The sequence below is a fragment of the Ursus americanus genome, chromosome 28 (assembly GCF_024610735.1).
Source record: "Ursus americanus isolate L20-20 chromosome 28, mUrsAme1.1.p, whole genome shotgun sequence".
In the NCBI taxonomy this organism is placed as follows: Eukaryota; Metazoa; Chordata; class Mammalia; order Carnivora; family Ursidae; genus Ursus; species Ursus americanus.
This window is the reverse complement of record NC_142154.1, coordinates 16,902,370-16,916,788: the sequence shown is the minus strand read 5'-3', so window position 1 is coordinate 16,916,788 and position 14,419 is coordinate 16,902,370. Positions and strand designations below refer to the sequence as shown.

General features: G+C 38.5%; 1 protein-coding gene across 4 annotated transcripts in view; it reads right to left on the bottom strand.

Annotated features, from left to right (window-relative positions):
• Nucleotides 1-14,419, bottom strand: part of LRRC28 (leucine rich repeat containing 28) — a 167,933-nt gene that overhangs the window by 17,837 nt on the left and 135,677 nt on the right. For all 4 annotated transcript variants that reach the window (XM_045795402.2, XM_087856702.1, XM_045795407.2 and 1 more), the window contains 2 exons: nucleotides 4,899-5,074; nucleotides 3,090-3,249 (listed from right to left, as the gene is read on the bottom strand). In XM_045795402.2, coding sequence (XP_045651358.1) covers nucleotides 3,090-3,249; nucleotides 4,899-5,074 — 336 coding nt within the window. The remainder of the gene's footprint in view (nucleotides 1-3,089; nucleotides 3,250-4,898; nucleotides 5,075-14,419) is intronic.

Here is a 14,419-nt window from a genome sequence, read left to right as displayed (position 1 = left end):
AATATGGTGACATTATTTGGGATCAGGATCACTGCAGGTGTCATTAGTTAACTGAGGATGAGTCAGTAGTTGGGCCCTAATGCAGTATCGCTCATGTCCTTAGAAAGGGGGAAGGTGTAGACACAGAGACAGACACAGAGAAAGGATGATGTGAAGCCAAAGGGAGAAGACAGCCATCACCAAGCCAAGGAGAGAGGCCTGGAACAGACCCTTCCCTCAACAGCCCTCAGAAGGAACCAGCCCTGCCAACATGCTGATTTCAGAGTTCTCGCCTCCAGAACTGTGAGACAATAGATACCCTATTATTTAAGTCACCCAGTTCTGTGGCATTTTGTTGCGGCATTCCTAGCAAACGAATGCATACCTCTGAAAAACCGTGAGTAACCTGACCTCCTAATGGGAAGTACAGAGCTTGTGGAAATCGTGATTGTGTGGGGAGAAGCCAGACACGTTGTTATAATAACAACTAACCGTCTACGTTGATGTTCTCCATTTTAATAAATGAACAGAGGTTTGGGGAATGAACATTTGCTACGACTAGAAGGATTCAAAGTCATGAATGTACTAGTCATTCTTCTCTGTTACGGATATTTGAAGGTTTGGGTAGCTATTGTTTATGCAAAATACTGTAATTTCTTTTCACTGCACTCTGTATTAAATTTAGGTTGAAACTAACACTTGTATGGGACTTGGTATTTTAGAAAAATATCCAATATGTTCTTTTAAAATAATGCCAGATGTCCACATTAATTTAGATATTGGCTGATACAATGTATTATTTTATGACAAACAATGCAAACTAAGCTGAATATATTATAAAACTTAAAAATACTATTATCAAGACCTTTTAGGGTTGATGATATTAAAAATATTGATTTTATTTTCAGCAGTAAGCTACCGAATTCAAGTATTTGGTTTTCAGTTACAAAAGAAAGTACTTTAAAGACTATGATAGAAACTGATGTCAATGCTTTTAATACAATCTCCATAGCAACATGGGAAGGAACAAAGTCTGGTGGACCAAACGAAAGCCACAAACTCTCAATTTCAACCCTAGCATTAACTCACCGCAGAAAGCCATGTTTATATCTTGGCATTTCATCTTTGCTATAAACACAGGCACTTCTGGCTTTGCTCAACAAACGGGCATTGCCTAAGTCCTATGTACTGGATATATTCATTTTATTAAGCTAATACTAACATATTTATGTTTTTGAAACAATGTAAGATTATTCACACTGAACTGAATTTCTAGGTTGTAGCAGAGCAGTAACAGTGAGTAAAATATTCAAATACTGAACACACTCCCCAAATTTCACATACAGATAACACAAAAAAAATGACTTCATTTGAAGGATCTACTTTATTCTCACAAATTAATTACCATGATAAAAAGAGAGTTTATCTTTTTGAACAGGTATTCAGAAGTTTATCAGCTACTGACAGAGTATCCTGACCATACGGAATTGTCTTCATTTTCGTATTTTCAGTAAGAAAATGTCCTCTAGAAAATTATACAATAATGCATAAGGGTTTTACTATAGTTTAATGAATTATGTAAGATTAACCTATGATGGTATCTTACTGATATGAAGAGCATTTGCTAAAAACACACACACACAAGAAATTTTTAAAAGTCTCTGAGCTAAAAAAAAAAAAAGATTAAAATAGTTAACTTTTACTTAGTATTTATTATATGCCTGGGCTCTTTCCATGAATGATCTCATTTACCCTCACAATGACCTTGTTAAGTAGATATTGTTATTATGCTCGCTTTATTAATGAGAGGCTGAAGCTCAGAGATGTTCAGTGCCCGGCCCAAGGGCTCCCAGTGGAGGAGTGGGAGTCAGGGCTTGTGCACCTGACCGCAACACACTGTGCCGACTCCATCTGTTCACTTTATTCATGGACTAATACGCTCAGACACTGACTCGGTGCTTTTAACTCTACTCTAAATGGCATTCCACTACATCTGGCGATGTGATCACCTCGGACTGGAAGTAGCAAATTTAGAAGGGTTTGGAAGAAGGCTTCTTGTGGGCAGGCACAACGAAGCAGGAAACACTAAAAATACAGAAAGTGGAAAGAGGAACTGAAAAGTCTAACAAAACAGGATTATCCAGGGTAGGAACAAGATAAATGCAGTTTTTCAAGAGAGTGGGGTAGACAGATAGTAGAGAGAACTACCGTTTGTTGAACACCCATTATATGTCTAGGTTTTACTTTCACTGTCTGCTAGCCCTCACAATGCCCCAGCCCCCAGAAGCCTGTTCCACCCCCATTCTGAGACTCAGAGAAGTTCAGCAACCCCAGGCTCCCTCCTCATTCTCTAAAAATGCTTACAAAGGAAATGCTTCTTGGCCCTGAGTAGGGGTAACAAGTTATCTGAAAAAGTTACTAACCCAAAACACCATCTGATGGATAAGTGAGGTGTTAACAGTGTTTTTTTTAACTTTGAAAAATGTAAACTTAGAAAATCCTAAATTTAGAGTATCTATATGCTGAGGTTGTGCTAATGGGGGATTTTTCATTTGATGTCCTAATTTTAATTGTCTGGTTTTCTTTTTTTAAACTACCAGTATAGGGGTTTTTACTTGGTGAACATTCTTAGCAAATTCAAGGCACTGTGCCAAGAAATAGAGAGTGGCAAGAGAATGGCATTTGGAAGTGTTAGAAATTCAAAACAGAAACACACACACACAGGCACGATATTCAGCCATGCACTTTCAGTGAGCCATGCCAACTAACTAGAAGGGCTGGGCTGGTCCCATTATATAACAACTATTTTGTTCGTACGTTCCTTATTGCCTAAAGCCTATTGTGAATAGGGGAATAGCAGGAAAACGCTCCTACAAAGAATGAGCTACTCTAAATAATATATACAATAAAACTGTTCTGTATATGATCAAAAAAGTAATAAAGGGAAGTCCAGTTTTCTCGTGATGCTGACTATGTGCTTTTGTTTCGTTCAGCTGTATCTCAGGAAGCACCCTGTGCACCTTGACAGCTGCTGACTTAACAATACTTTCATGCATGGCCTCCCCCCCTCGCCCAGGTGTAAGCCCTGGTGCCCACTTAGGCATGATTACCCCTGGTGCAGCCCTGCCATCGGCGTCTCTCTCAGGGGAAAGAGCTTGGGGTAGACAATTGTAAACATGGGCTCACTACACCGGTGACAGTGCCCCAGGGGGCAGTGCAGCAGCTCCAGGAGACTTCTGGGTAACGAGATTGGAGACAGAAAGTTCAAATCTGGAACACAAGAGAAAAATCCTGCATGAATAAAAAAAATCAGATTTCCTTAAACGAGGCTTAAAATATGTTTGTTACTAAGTCAGTTCAGTTAGTTAAAAAGTATTGCATGTTGAAAATACTGTTATCTGATAGGCACTGAATTATTTGGAAATGAAAGATTTTTTAATACTAAGAGAAATACTTTTTTGATAGTAAGAGAAAAATCTAAATCTACTCTAAGAGCAAATAGAAGCTGTCCTGAGATAGAAGCAAGAAAAGAGTAAGACCAAATATTCTTTAAGAACAAAGATAAAAAAAAAAAAAAGGCATTAATTTACCCAGAGAGGGTTTGTAAAACTTTCTATGGGAGACTGAGAATAAAAAAGGACTGGCACCGAAGACTAACACTGACTGTCATTAACTTCCTAAATCGATTGGGCATTTAGCATTACTCAAGCCAAATTATATTTACTGAAAAGAATGAAAATGGGAAACAAAGAAATCAAAGAAATCAAAAGAAAAGAAAAATAATGAAACCAAGCTTTTCCTTGTTTCACGCCCGTTAACTGTCATTTATAGAGAGGGTGCCTCGTTGTCAGCCTGGCCTGAGCTATACAAAAGAAATGTTTAAAGCAAAACATCCCAGTGGCCCAGGCAATCTTGAGCACAAGTGTCCACTGGATTGCCACGGATGGTAAACATCCAGAAGACAGAGAGGGAAATGGTCACAACGAGGGGAAACCTAAAAATTACTGACCCATCTCTGGGAAGGAAATACTAATGATCTTCTCATCCTTTATATCTGTCTGGACTTTATCAATAACCATTTATAAAAATGGAATTTACCCATAGGTGAATAATTACAGTTTTCTTTTTAGTATTGAAAAATAATTTTGTGTTAGACAGTCCTAGAAGGTTAATAGGAGATGTTTTTGAATGGATCTTTATTTTTTTTAAAGCAAAGACTAAACATTTAGCAGTTTTAAAAACACTTGGAATGTGTCTTATTAAAATTGCCTACCGCTTTCTTAAAGCATCTCCAAGATCCACAGCACAACACCCATGAAATCTACATACCGCCAACTCCTCTCCAAACCAAGAGCTAACGCTCTGTAGTAATACTGCCTGAGACTCCTGGTGTTTCCTCCCCTTTAGGTAGGTCATTCCTCAGATGTGAAGAGGCTGCATGGCTAAAACCTGCTCTTCTGGAAGGTACCCCAACTTTGCTTTAAGGATAAGCCTTTGGCATTTTCTTTCCTTACTCAAGGAAAGTGCCTCTGCCAGCCTTCTCGCTTCCACCAGATATGTTCCCAAACACCGATTTCCTTCATTTAAACCACATGGTTTAACTTTTAACCTCAGTCCTTTATGACTGAAGCCCACCTTTTCGTGAATACTCCCCTGTGTCTGTAGGGGGTCCTGAAGGGATCAGTGCTGATAAAATATTAAAACCGTTTTTTTTTTTTTTAACTAAGAAAAGTCCCATTGCATAACAAATGTGACTGTACTAATGCCACTGAACTGAGCCTTGAAAACTGGTTAAAATGGTAAATTTTATGTTATGTGTATTTTACCACAATAAAAAAATGGACACCACAGTAGGGGGCACGAAGCACAATTTCTTAGTTCACCAGGTAAGAGGCAGAAGAAGAGAAAGTCCCAGGTACCTTTAAGAAAACTGTGGTAGGTGTGATGGAGACGCCTCATGGCCAACTCTTGCAGAGGCAGGACATGATCGTTCTCTGTCCCTATGGCCTTCACCTCGGCGGGGAGGAAAACGGTGAGCTGCCCCGATGAGAAAGAAAGCAGCTTCACCTCGGAAACTTGAATGGGAGCACCACAGCTGCAGAAAGACACATTCACAGTAGTATTAGCCAAAAAGGAAAAGAATATATGTGCCAATAAAGATGTGTTAATCAAAATATACATTTAAAATCTTAAGACACTGCTGAATTGCCAGAATTCTTTTCAAAGCGAGCAGATGCTAGCCTGGGCTCCTTACTAAAGCCTGGCACAGAGACGTAAACTCATCAGCTGGAACTCAGCTACAGCACTGCTGAGGGCCAGTTCCTTCCAGGAAGGACAAACTCTGAAGGAACTTTCCTTCCTAAGAGCTACACAATTTGCTCCGGAAGCTGCCTTTATCCTCATTTTATTACCCTTTCCAAGTTCCTGCTTATTGAAATTTTCAAAAGGAAAAGGGAAAAAGAGTAGAACTCTGTTAAGTTATAGCACTTTGGTTTAACCGAATTTTTGTGGTGGGGGAAGAAACCCCACCAAGCAAATTGATTTTTAATGGTATAAGATAACTTCATTGGATCCTTCCATAAACTGTGGGGAAAATCTTCATAGAGAAGCCTACTGAATACACGAAGTTATATCCTAGGCCCTGCAACCACTCGTGGCCCGAAGGAAGGCAGAGGCAGCTTTGTTCCTACAGCTGCACGGCTGCCAAAACTGGGGAGTCTGACCTCAATCTACCTCCTGTCCGGGACCCACCAGGTTACCTAAAAGTCTCAAGACCTTTCTTCTCTAATGACAAACAGGTGCCAACAAACCGTGGCTCTCCAGATACCACATGAGGTAATCTCTCTGCCCTCGACTAGAAACAGGCAACGAGGGAGAGGGCACAGGCTTGGGCTGCAGAAGCCCCGTGGCTCGTTTGTTTGAGGTGCCTTCGCTTGGTCATTCCTCCCACCAGAAAATGTCTCCAGAGCATCAGCTCTACACCAGCCATTTAAAGATACTTAAAATCAGACAACAAAAAACCAAAAACCAAACAAATTGACTCCCTTCCCTTGGAAAATGTAATAATTACAATATAATTGTTCTAATGTTGGGTCAAGGAAGACAGGGTGACCAACCATCCAGGGAATTAGGGGAGATTTTTACAGAGGAAACAATCTCTGACTCAACTGACTTCACTCAACCGATTTCCCCACCTGGCTCGGCAGAAAGACCCTCAGAAGGCTACTCCAGGACGCCCGCCCGAGCAAAACCCATGTCCAAAAGGGAACCACTATTTCAAATTTGAACATTATAGTTTGGTTTTGCCTTTTTCAACAGCATGACATAGTCTGTCTCTGACTCCTTTTGTCAACATTGTATTTCTGGATTCATCCATGTTGCTGCACGTACATTTTCATTGCTGTGTAGTAACCGATAAAAATGTGGACCGTTGCCAGTGTTGGGCTATTATGAACATTTTTGTGTATGTTATTTGATACATATGAGCATACAATCCTGTTAGGTACATATGTAAGATCAGAACTGGGCTTATTATAATGACGAGAGACAGAGGATGAAAAGGTCAATATATAATAAAACAGAGTGAGAGGGGAGTGAGAGCTGTATTAATCAAAGTAAGTCTGAGGAGGTGCCATCTGAGCCGAGACCCGACTGAAGAGAACAGTTGAATCGGGGAAGAGGAACTCCATCACAGGATGACAGGCACCTTAAATTGAGGACAAGAAACTAAGAGTTCAGGGAGTCCAAAGCAGCTAGAGTTTGCAGGAGAGAGTTGCACAAAGAGAGAACTCTGGAGATCTGCAGAGGGTCCCCCTTGAGTTTTGGATGAGTATTGATCAGCACAGGCATGTGAGGAAACTGTCTGGGACTAGAGAAAGAACCAGCTGAAAAGATGAAAGGTTGATCTTTTTCATGCAGGGTTGAATACAGTGCTTGTTCTTAATCAATCAGACTTGAACCTCACAGTTCATGATGCATTAGGTAGGGTGCATGGAAGGGTGTTATCTCAGTAGTGGGGAATAATTAGCACTAGACTGAACATTATTCTATTCCCATTTAACAAATCCTAAAAGCCCTATCTGAAAAAATAAAACTGTTTCCAGTGAACTTAATTGTGTCCCAGAACATATATCAAGAATAGTTGTATGAATACAAAAATATCCAGTATTCGATGGGGTAAAATTCACATTGTCCAGCATCCAATAAAAAATTACCAGATTTTCCAATAAGCAGGAAAATATGACCTATAATGAGAAAAATCATGCAAGTGAAATCAACCAAGAACTGATAGATGTTAGAACTGGCAGTAAAGGTCATTATCATAATAATTATAATTACTGCCTAGAACAAGGACATGTTACGTACAGAGCTCTCATCTAAAGAAACTGGAAATAAAAGAGCAAATTAAAACTTAACAGAAGAAAAGAAATAAAGAGCATCAAGAAAATCAATGATACTACTAGGTATTTATCCAAAGGATACAAACATAGTGATTTGAAAGGGCACATGCTCCCCAATGTTTATAGCAGCAAAGTCCACAATAGCCAAAATACGGAAAAAGCCCAGATGTCCATTGACAGATGAATGGACAAAGAAGATGGGGCATATATATACAATGGAATATCACTCAGCCATCAAAAAGAATGAAATCTTGCCATTTGCAATGACGTGGATGGAACTAGAGGGTATTATGCTAGGCTTAATAAGTTAGAGAAAGTCAAATACCATATGACTTCACTCATATGTGGAATTTAAGAAACAGAACAGATGAACATAGGAAAAGGGAAGGAAAAATAAAATAAGATAAAAACAGAGAGGGAGGCAAATCATAAGAGATGCTTAACTATAGGAAACAAACTGACGGTTGCTGGAGGGGAGGTTGGTGGGGGGATGGGGTAACTGGGTGATGGGCATTAAGGAGGGCACTTGATATAATGAGCACTGGATGTTATATGCAACTAATGAATCACTATATTCTACCCCAGAAACTAAGAATACAATATGTATTAACTAACTTGAATTTAAATAAAGAATTTTTTAAAAAAGAAAATTAATGATATAGAAAACAGGACAAAAAAGAAAAATCAATTAAAAGTTAGAACTTTGAAAAGATCAATAAAATTGATAAATTTCTAACCAGCCCAATCAGAGAAAAAGACACAAATTACCAATATCAGGAATGAGAATGGAGACATTGCCCGGTTTCTATAGATAATAAAAAGGCAATAAGCAATTTTATGCCAATACAAAGTCCTTAAAGGACAAAAACTACCAAAGCTCACTCAAGAAACAGGTAAGATGAACAACCCTATATTTATTAAAGAAGTTGAATTTGTAGTTAAAATGTTGGAATACTTCTCAACTCATTCTATGAAGCCAGCATTATCCTGATACAAAAACCAGACAAACACATTACAAGAGAAAAAACCCAAAAAACCCCATCACTCTTGAAAATAGTTGGAAAAATTTCTAAACAAGATTTTAGCAAATTGAATTCAAGAATGTATCCAGTCACTATGACCAATAAGGTTTATCTTACCAATTAAGATTGCATTAATATTAGAAAATCAATGTAATTCACTATACTAAAACTTAAAAAAAGAAAAACCATATAATCATTTCAACAGATACAGAAAATTTGCCTAACAAAATTCAACACCCATTCAAAAAAAATCTTAGCAAATTAGGAATAGAAGGGAATTTATTCATCTGATAAAAGCTATTTATGACAAAACAACAGTTAACGTTATATTTGGTGAAAGACTTTTCCCAATAAGTTCAGCAAGACAAACATGTCTGCTCTCACTGCTTCTATTTAACATTGTACTGAGCTTACAGCCAGAGTAACAAAGCAAGAAAAAGAAATAAAAGGCAACCAGATTTGTAAGGAAGAAGTAAAACTGCCTTTATTCCCCAAAGGACATTACTGTGTATGTAGAAAGTCCAACAGAATCTACCAAAAAAAAAAAAAAAAAAAAAAGCAAAATAAAACAATAAGAACAACAAAAAACTTCTGGAACTATTAAGTGAGCTTAGCAAGTCTGGAGCACACAAGGTCAATATACAAAATTATTTGTACTTCTATATGGAAAAACTAATCGTTGGAAATTGAAAAAAAAATTTAAGTGCTATATACAATAGAATGAAAAATATGAAATAGGGATAAATCTGACAAAAGATGCCCACGACCCATTCTCTGAAAACTACAAAATACTGCTGAGAAATGAAGATACATATTGTGATCGTGGATTAAAAGGCTCAGAACTGTTAAGCTATTAATTCTCCTTAAATTGATGTATAGATTCAATACAAAACCACAGCAGGTTTTTTAAAAAAATATGAAACTCTGATTCTAAAATTTATGTGGAAATGCTAAACAATTAGAATAGCCAAACAACTTTGGAAAATAACTAGAGGACTAATACTACCTAATTTTAAGATTTACAGTAAAATTATGGTCATCAAAATGATGTGGTACTGGTGTCAAAACACACCAACAGATCAATGGAGCAAAGAGAGTTTCTGGAAATAGACCCACATATTATAAGGACAACTAATTTTCAACAAAGGTTCAAAGGCAGTACAGTGGAGAAAGGATATATTCTTAATAGATGGTGCAAGAACAACTGTATATCCATATGCAAAAAAAAAAAAAACTTCAGCCATACCTGTCCCATATACAAAAATTAACTCAAAATGAATCATAGATCAAAATGGAAATCCAAAACTTAAAAATTCTAGAAGACATACCAGGAAAAAAACCTTTGTGATTTGGGTTACACCAAAAGCAAGATCCATAAAGGTACAACTTGATAAACTGGACTTTATCAAAATAAAAAGTCTGCTCTTTAAAAGGCCCCATTAAGACAATGAAACGACAAGCCATGGACTGGGAGAAAATATTTGCTAAGTATATATAAGATAAAAGACTTGTATCCAGAATCTATTAAAAAACTTTCAAAACTCTGTAAGAACACAAATACCCAAGTAAAAATGGGGAAAAGACTTATATAGACACTATGCCAAAGCAGACATATGGATGGCAAATAAGATAAGCAAAGATGTGCATTCTTATTCAGTAGAGAAATGCAATTTAAAAGCATAATGAAATACCACTGCAGAATAATTAGAATGGATAAAATTTAAAAGACTGACTATTCCAAAAGTGGCAAAAATAGGGAAGAACTGAAAATCTCTTATACTGAGGTGGGAATATAAAATGGTAGTTATTTTTTGAAAGTTTGCAGTTCCTTCAAAAATTAAGGAGATCTTTGATCCAGACTCTCTAGATATTTATCCAAGTAAATTTAAGATGAGGACCATTAAAGGACAGTCTATATATGTCTATAGCAGCTTTATTTGTAACAAAGTCAAAAATTAGAACCAACACAAATGTCCACAGCAAGTGAATGGAAGTAATGGGTGATGTATCCGTAGAATGGAATTCCACATGGCGATAAAAAGGAATGAATTACTGATACACACTACATCATACGTAAATCTCCAGATCCTTACGCCAAGTGAAAGAAGCCAGACCAAAACAGAGAATATATTGTTTGATTGCATTCATATAAAACTCTAGAAAATACAAATGAATGTACAGTAACAGAACATAGATCAGTGGTTGTCTGGAGATAGGATGGGGGTAGAAGGAACAATTACTAAGGGGCATGAGAAAACTTTGGGAGTGATGGATATGTTTATTATCTTAATTGTACTGATGGTTTCAGAGGGGTGTGTGTCTGTGTGTGTGTGTGTGTGTGTGTGTGTGTGCGCTATATATAGAGATATATACTAGAAAAAGCAAAGCAAAAGCAAAGCAAAATAAATACAAAGTATGAATAGGATACTGAAAACCTAAGAGCTGAAATTGATGAAAAGGAAACAAAGAATAGAAAGTATAAATAAACCCAAAAGCTGGTTCTTTCAAATAAAAATGTGCCTGGCATGTACTGATTAAAGGAATGAGAGAAATTAAAAATATACAACATCAGAATAAAAGAGCAGCTGGGGTAACTGGGTGGTGCAGTCATTAAATGCCCAGCTCTTGGTGTCGGCTCAGGTCATGATCTCAGGGTCACGAGATAGAACCCCATGTTGAGCTCCACGCTCGGGGCCGAGTCTGCTTAAGATTCTCTCTCCCTCTGACCCTCTCTTCACTCTCTCCCTCAAATAAATAATCTTAAAAAAAAAAAGAATAAAAGAGGAACTAGTAAGACAGATATGAAAGAGATGAACAGATTTATAAAGAAGTTTCACTTCTTGTGATGGCAAGCCAGGTAACAGTAACCAACTGAAGACAATATCAAAAGCTGGATCAAACATCTGCTTTAGCACCTCAGAGAGCATTCAGGAAAAATTACAGAGCCAAGATCCAAGACAAGACAGAACCTGAGGAGCAAACCAGCATTTGGGGCTACTTCTTTCCTAAGGGTGTTTGTCAATTACTGAGAAGACTGCTTGGAAGCAGAGCGGCATTTCATAGCCTAAAGGGAGCTACAGGGACAAAAATTGGTGTCCAGAGCCCACTAAGGCAGATGCAAGACTGAAAAATCATCCACACAAAGGGCTCCTGGAGTAAGCAGGAACTGAAGGTACAGGCCAACTCAAGGACTGAGGCCTAACTTCAAATCATCTCAATTTCTGAAATGGATTTAAAACTGCCAGCAACTGAAAAGAGGCTGCAAACAGCCAGAAGGTCATTATATGGGTCAGGGTCCAGTTGGGAGGCAAAACCACACCGGGAATTTGAAGAGGGAAATTGTAAGAATTGTTAAGCAGAAAGAAGCCTCTAGAATTTAGGGAGCATGAACAAGAAAGTTACTTGGAAAGCTCCCCGCCTCTAGAGCTATGTGGGGGGCATGGCCGCCACAGGAACACGCAGTGCTGTGGAGGCAGTCCACAGAAGTAGCCCGTCAGGTAGCAGAGAAACTTGCTGGAGAGACTGGCCTGCTGCTGGAGGTGGGAGCAGGGTGGAAAACATGCTGGAGGCTAGAGCTGGTTCACAGAATCAGCTCCCTGGGTGGCAGATCACCAGGTAGTCTGCAAGAGTGGTCTGCCAAGGAACAGAGAAATTTGCTGGAGACTGTGGGTTTCAGCAGCACTGTTACCGGGTCTCCCTTTGCTAGTCACTGTACAGAAACAGCAGCCTGGACGCAGGAAGAGAAATGCCTTCCTCCTGTTCTGACCTTGAATTATCCCTCCATGGCCCTCTATTGAAAAAGCCTTTTATTAATCCAGATGATGAAGGAAAAAGTTCTACAGGAGCCAGTTCCAGGGAAAAGGGTAGATTCAGAGTTGAGAAGCAACAGATTGATAAAAAGACACACTTGAGTCCTCTCTACAGGGAGATAATAGAATTTGAGGCCTAAGATAATATGACAGTTCTTTACATACCACGTCTGGCAGGCAATCAAAACTAACCAGGTACAAGGGTAGATAAAACAGCCTAAAAGAAAATCAAGAGAAACAACAGATATTAAAAAAAGATTTTTTAAAAAGATGCCAGATGATGGAATTATCTGATACAAACTTTACAATAACCATTCTTAGTATGTCTAATAAGCTCTAAGATTGAGAATTTTGATGGAAGTTGTAACACATGTGGTGTTAAGACTATGAAGAAATCTGAGAGAACAGTATTCCAGATAGAAGAGAAACAGATGCAAAAAGGCAGGAGTCTCGTATGTTCAAGAAGAAGGGAGGAGGTACATATGGCCAAAGTGGAGGTAGGAAGGCAAAAAGACGAATTCAAAGGTTAGACCTAGAAGACAAGTAAGGCTCACAGGTCACTGCAAGGGCTCTGGCTTTTATGCTAAGTGTGGAATATCAAGGATGATCGCTGAGTAAAGATAACTGGATCTGAGTTATGACCTGGCTGGGATTGCCAGACACTAGGTAGAGAATAGACTCAAGGTGGTTGAGACAGAAGTAAGAAGACTACTGTTGTAATCCAGGTGAGAGATGATGGTGATTTAGGTCAAGGAGATAGTAAATAGAAGTGGTGAGAAAGGGCAAGAGCCTGGATATATTTCTCAATGTACAGCTAACAGGCTATGTGATGTGCTGGCTGTGGGATGCAAGAGAAAGAGAAATCAAAGAAGACACCCAAGCTTTTGGGCAGAGTAACTAGAAGAATGGAGTTTCCATCAACTGACATGTCACAGATTGTGGAAGACTGAGTTGGGGGATAAAGGAATTAGGAGTTTGATTATGGATATGTTAACATTTAATTGTACACATCCATGTGGAAATGCCAATTGGATTATGTTGGATGTAGGAGTCTGGAGGTCAGGCAAGTGGTCCAGGCTGAAACTCTGTTCTTGGGAGTCATGCACAAGACATATTTAAAGCATAATCGTGATGGCATGAAATAACCAACCTAGCCATGTTTTTCATCTGGGATGCTCCTGGCATTTCCGGGGCACACATATTTGTAATTGTTTAGAACTTTTGTGTGCATTGCAAGATATTTAGCATCTCACCAAATGTCACTAGAGACTGCAGTCTTAAAGCCAACCCCGTCCCCGACTGATACACATTTCCAAATACCCTGGAGTAGGGAATTGCTATTCTTGGTTACGGATGGAAAGAAGTTTTGAATCCTGAGCCCAGTACGTCATGAACAGGGGAATGAAGATGAACCAGTAGAGAAGGCTGAGAAGGGGCAGATAGGAGCAGAGGAGGGGAACCAGAGAGATGGTGTTCTAAAAGACAGGTGAAGGTGGTGTTTCAAGAAGGAGAAATTGATCAAGTGTTGGACAGGTCAAGAAAGATTAGAACTGAGAAGTGAATTTGGCAACGTTGAAGTGACTAGTGACACTGAAAATGCTGGCTTTGGTGTAGGATTCGGTTATCAAAGCCTAACTGATGTGGGTGAATGGGAGAATGGAAGGAAGTTGTAACAGTAAGTACAGACATCTTTTTCAAACAGTTTTTCTCTAAAGAGGGGCAGAAAAATGGGGAAGAAGCTGGAGAATAAAAACAAAATGTTACATGAAAAAAAAGCAAGTCACAGGAGCATACACGAATGCACACATAAAGCTTGATCCATTTACACAAAGATACAAAACTTGACAATACACTATATGGGGAGGTATTTATATATATCAAAATCATAAACAAATGATAAATATAAAATTAAGAACAGTGGCTAATCTTGGGGAGGAGTGTACAATTGGAGGGGGGCATACAGAAGCTTCAAAATTATCAGTAATGTTCTTTTGGTAAGCTAGTGAAATTTACACTGATGTGCAGGGTCAAAATATGGAAGTTTTCTAACCAAATTTTAAGAAATGACCCTCTTCTCTTAGTTGATTCAAAAGGAGGAGAACGTAAGCAGAGAGGTGCCTATGGATGTGTGTGGCCTTACTGTTTCCTTGTGGATTCTGAATCAGATGCCTTACTCTAGCCAATGTTGTCTTTATTAAAATGCACCATG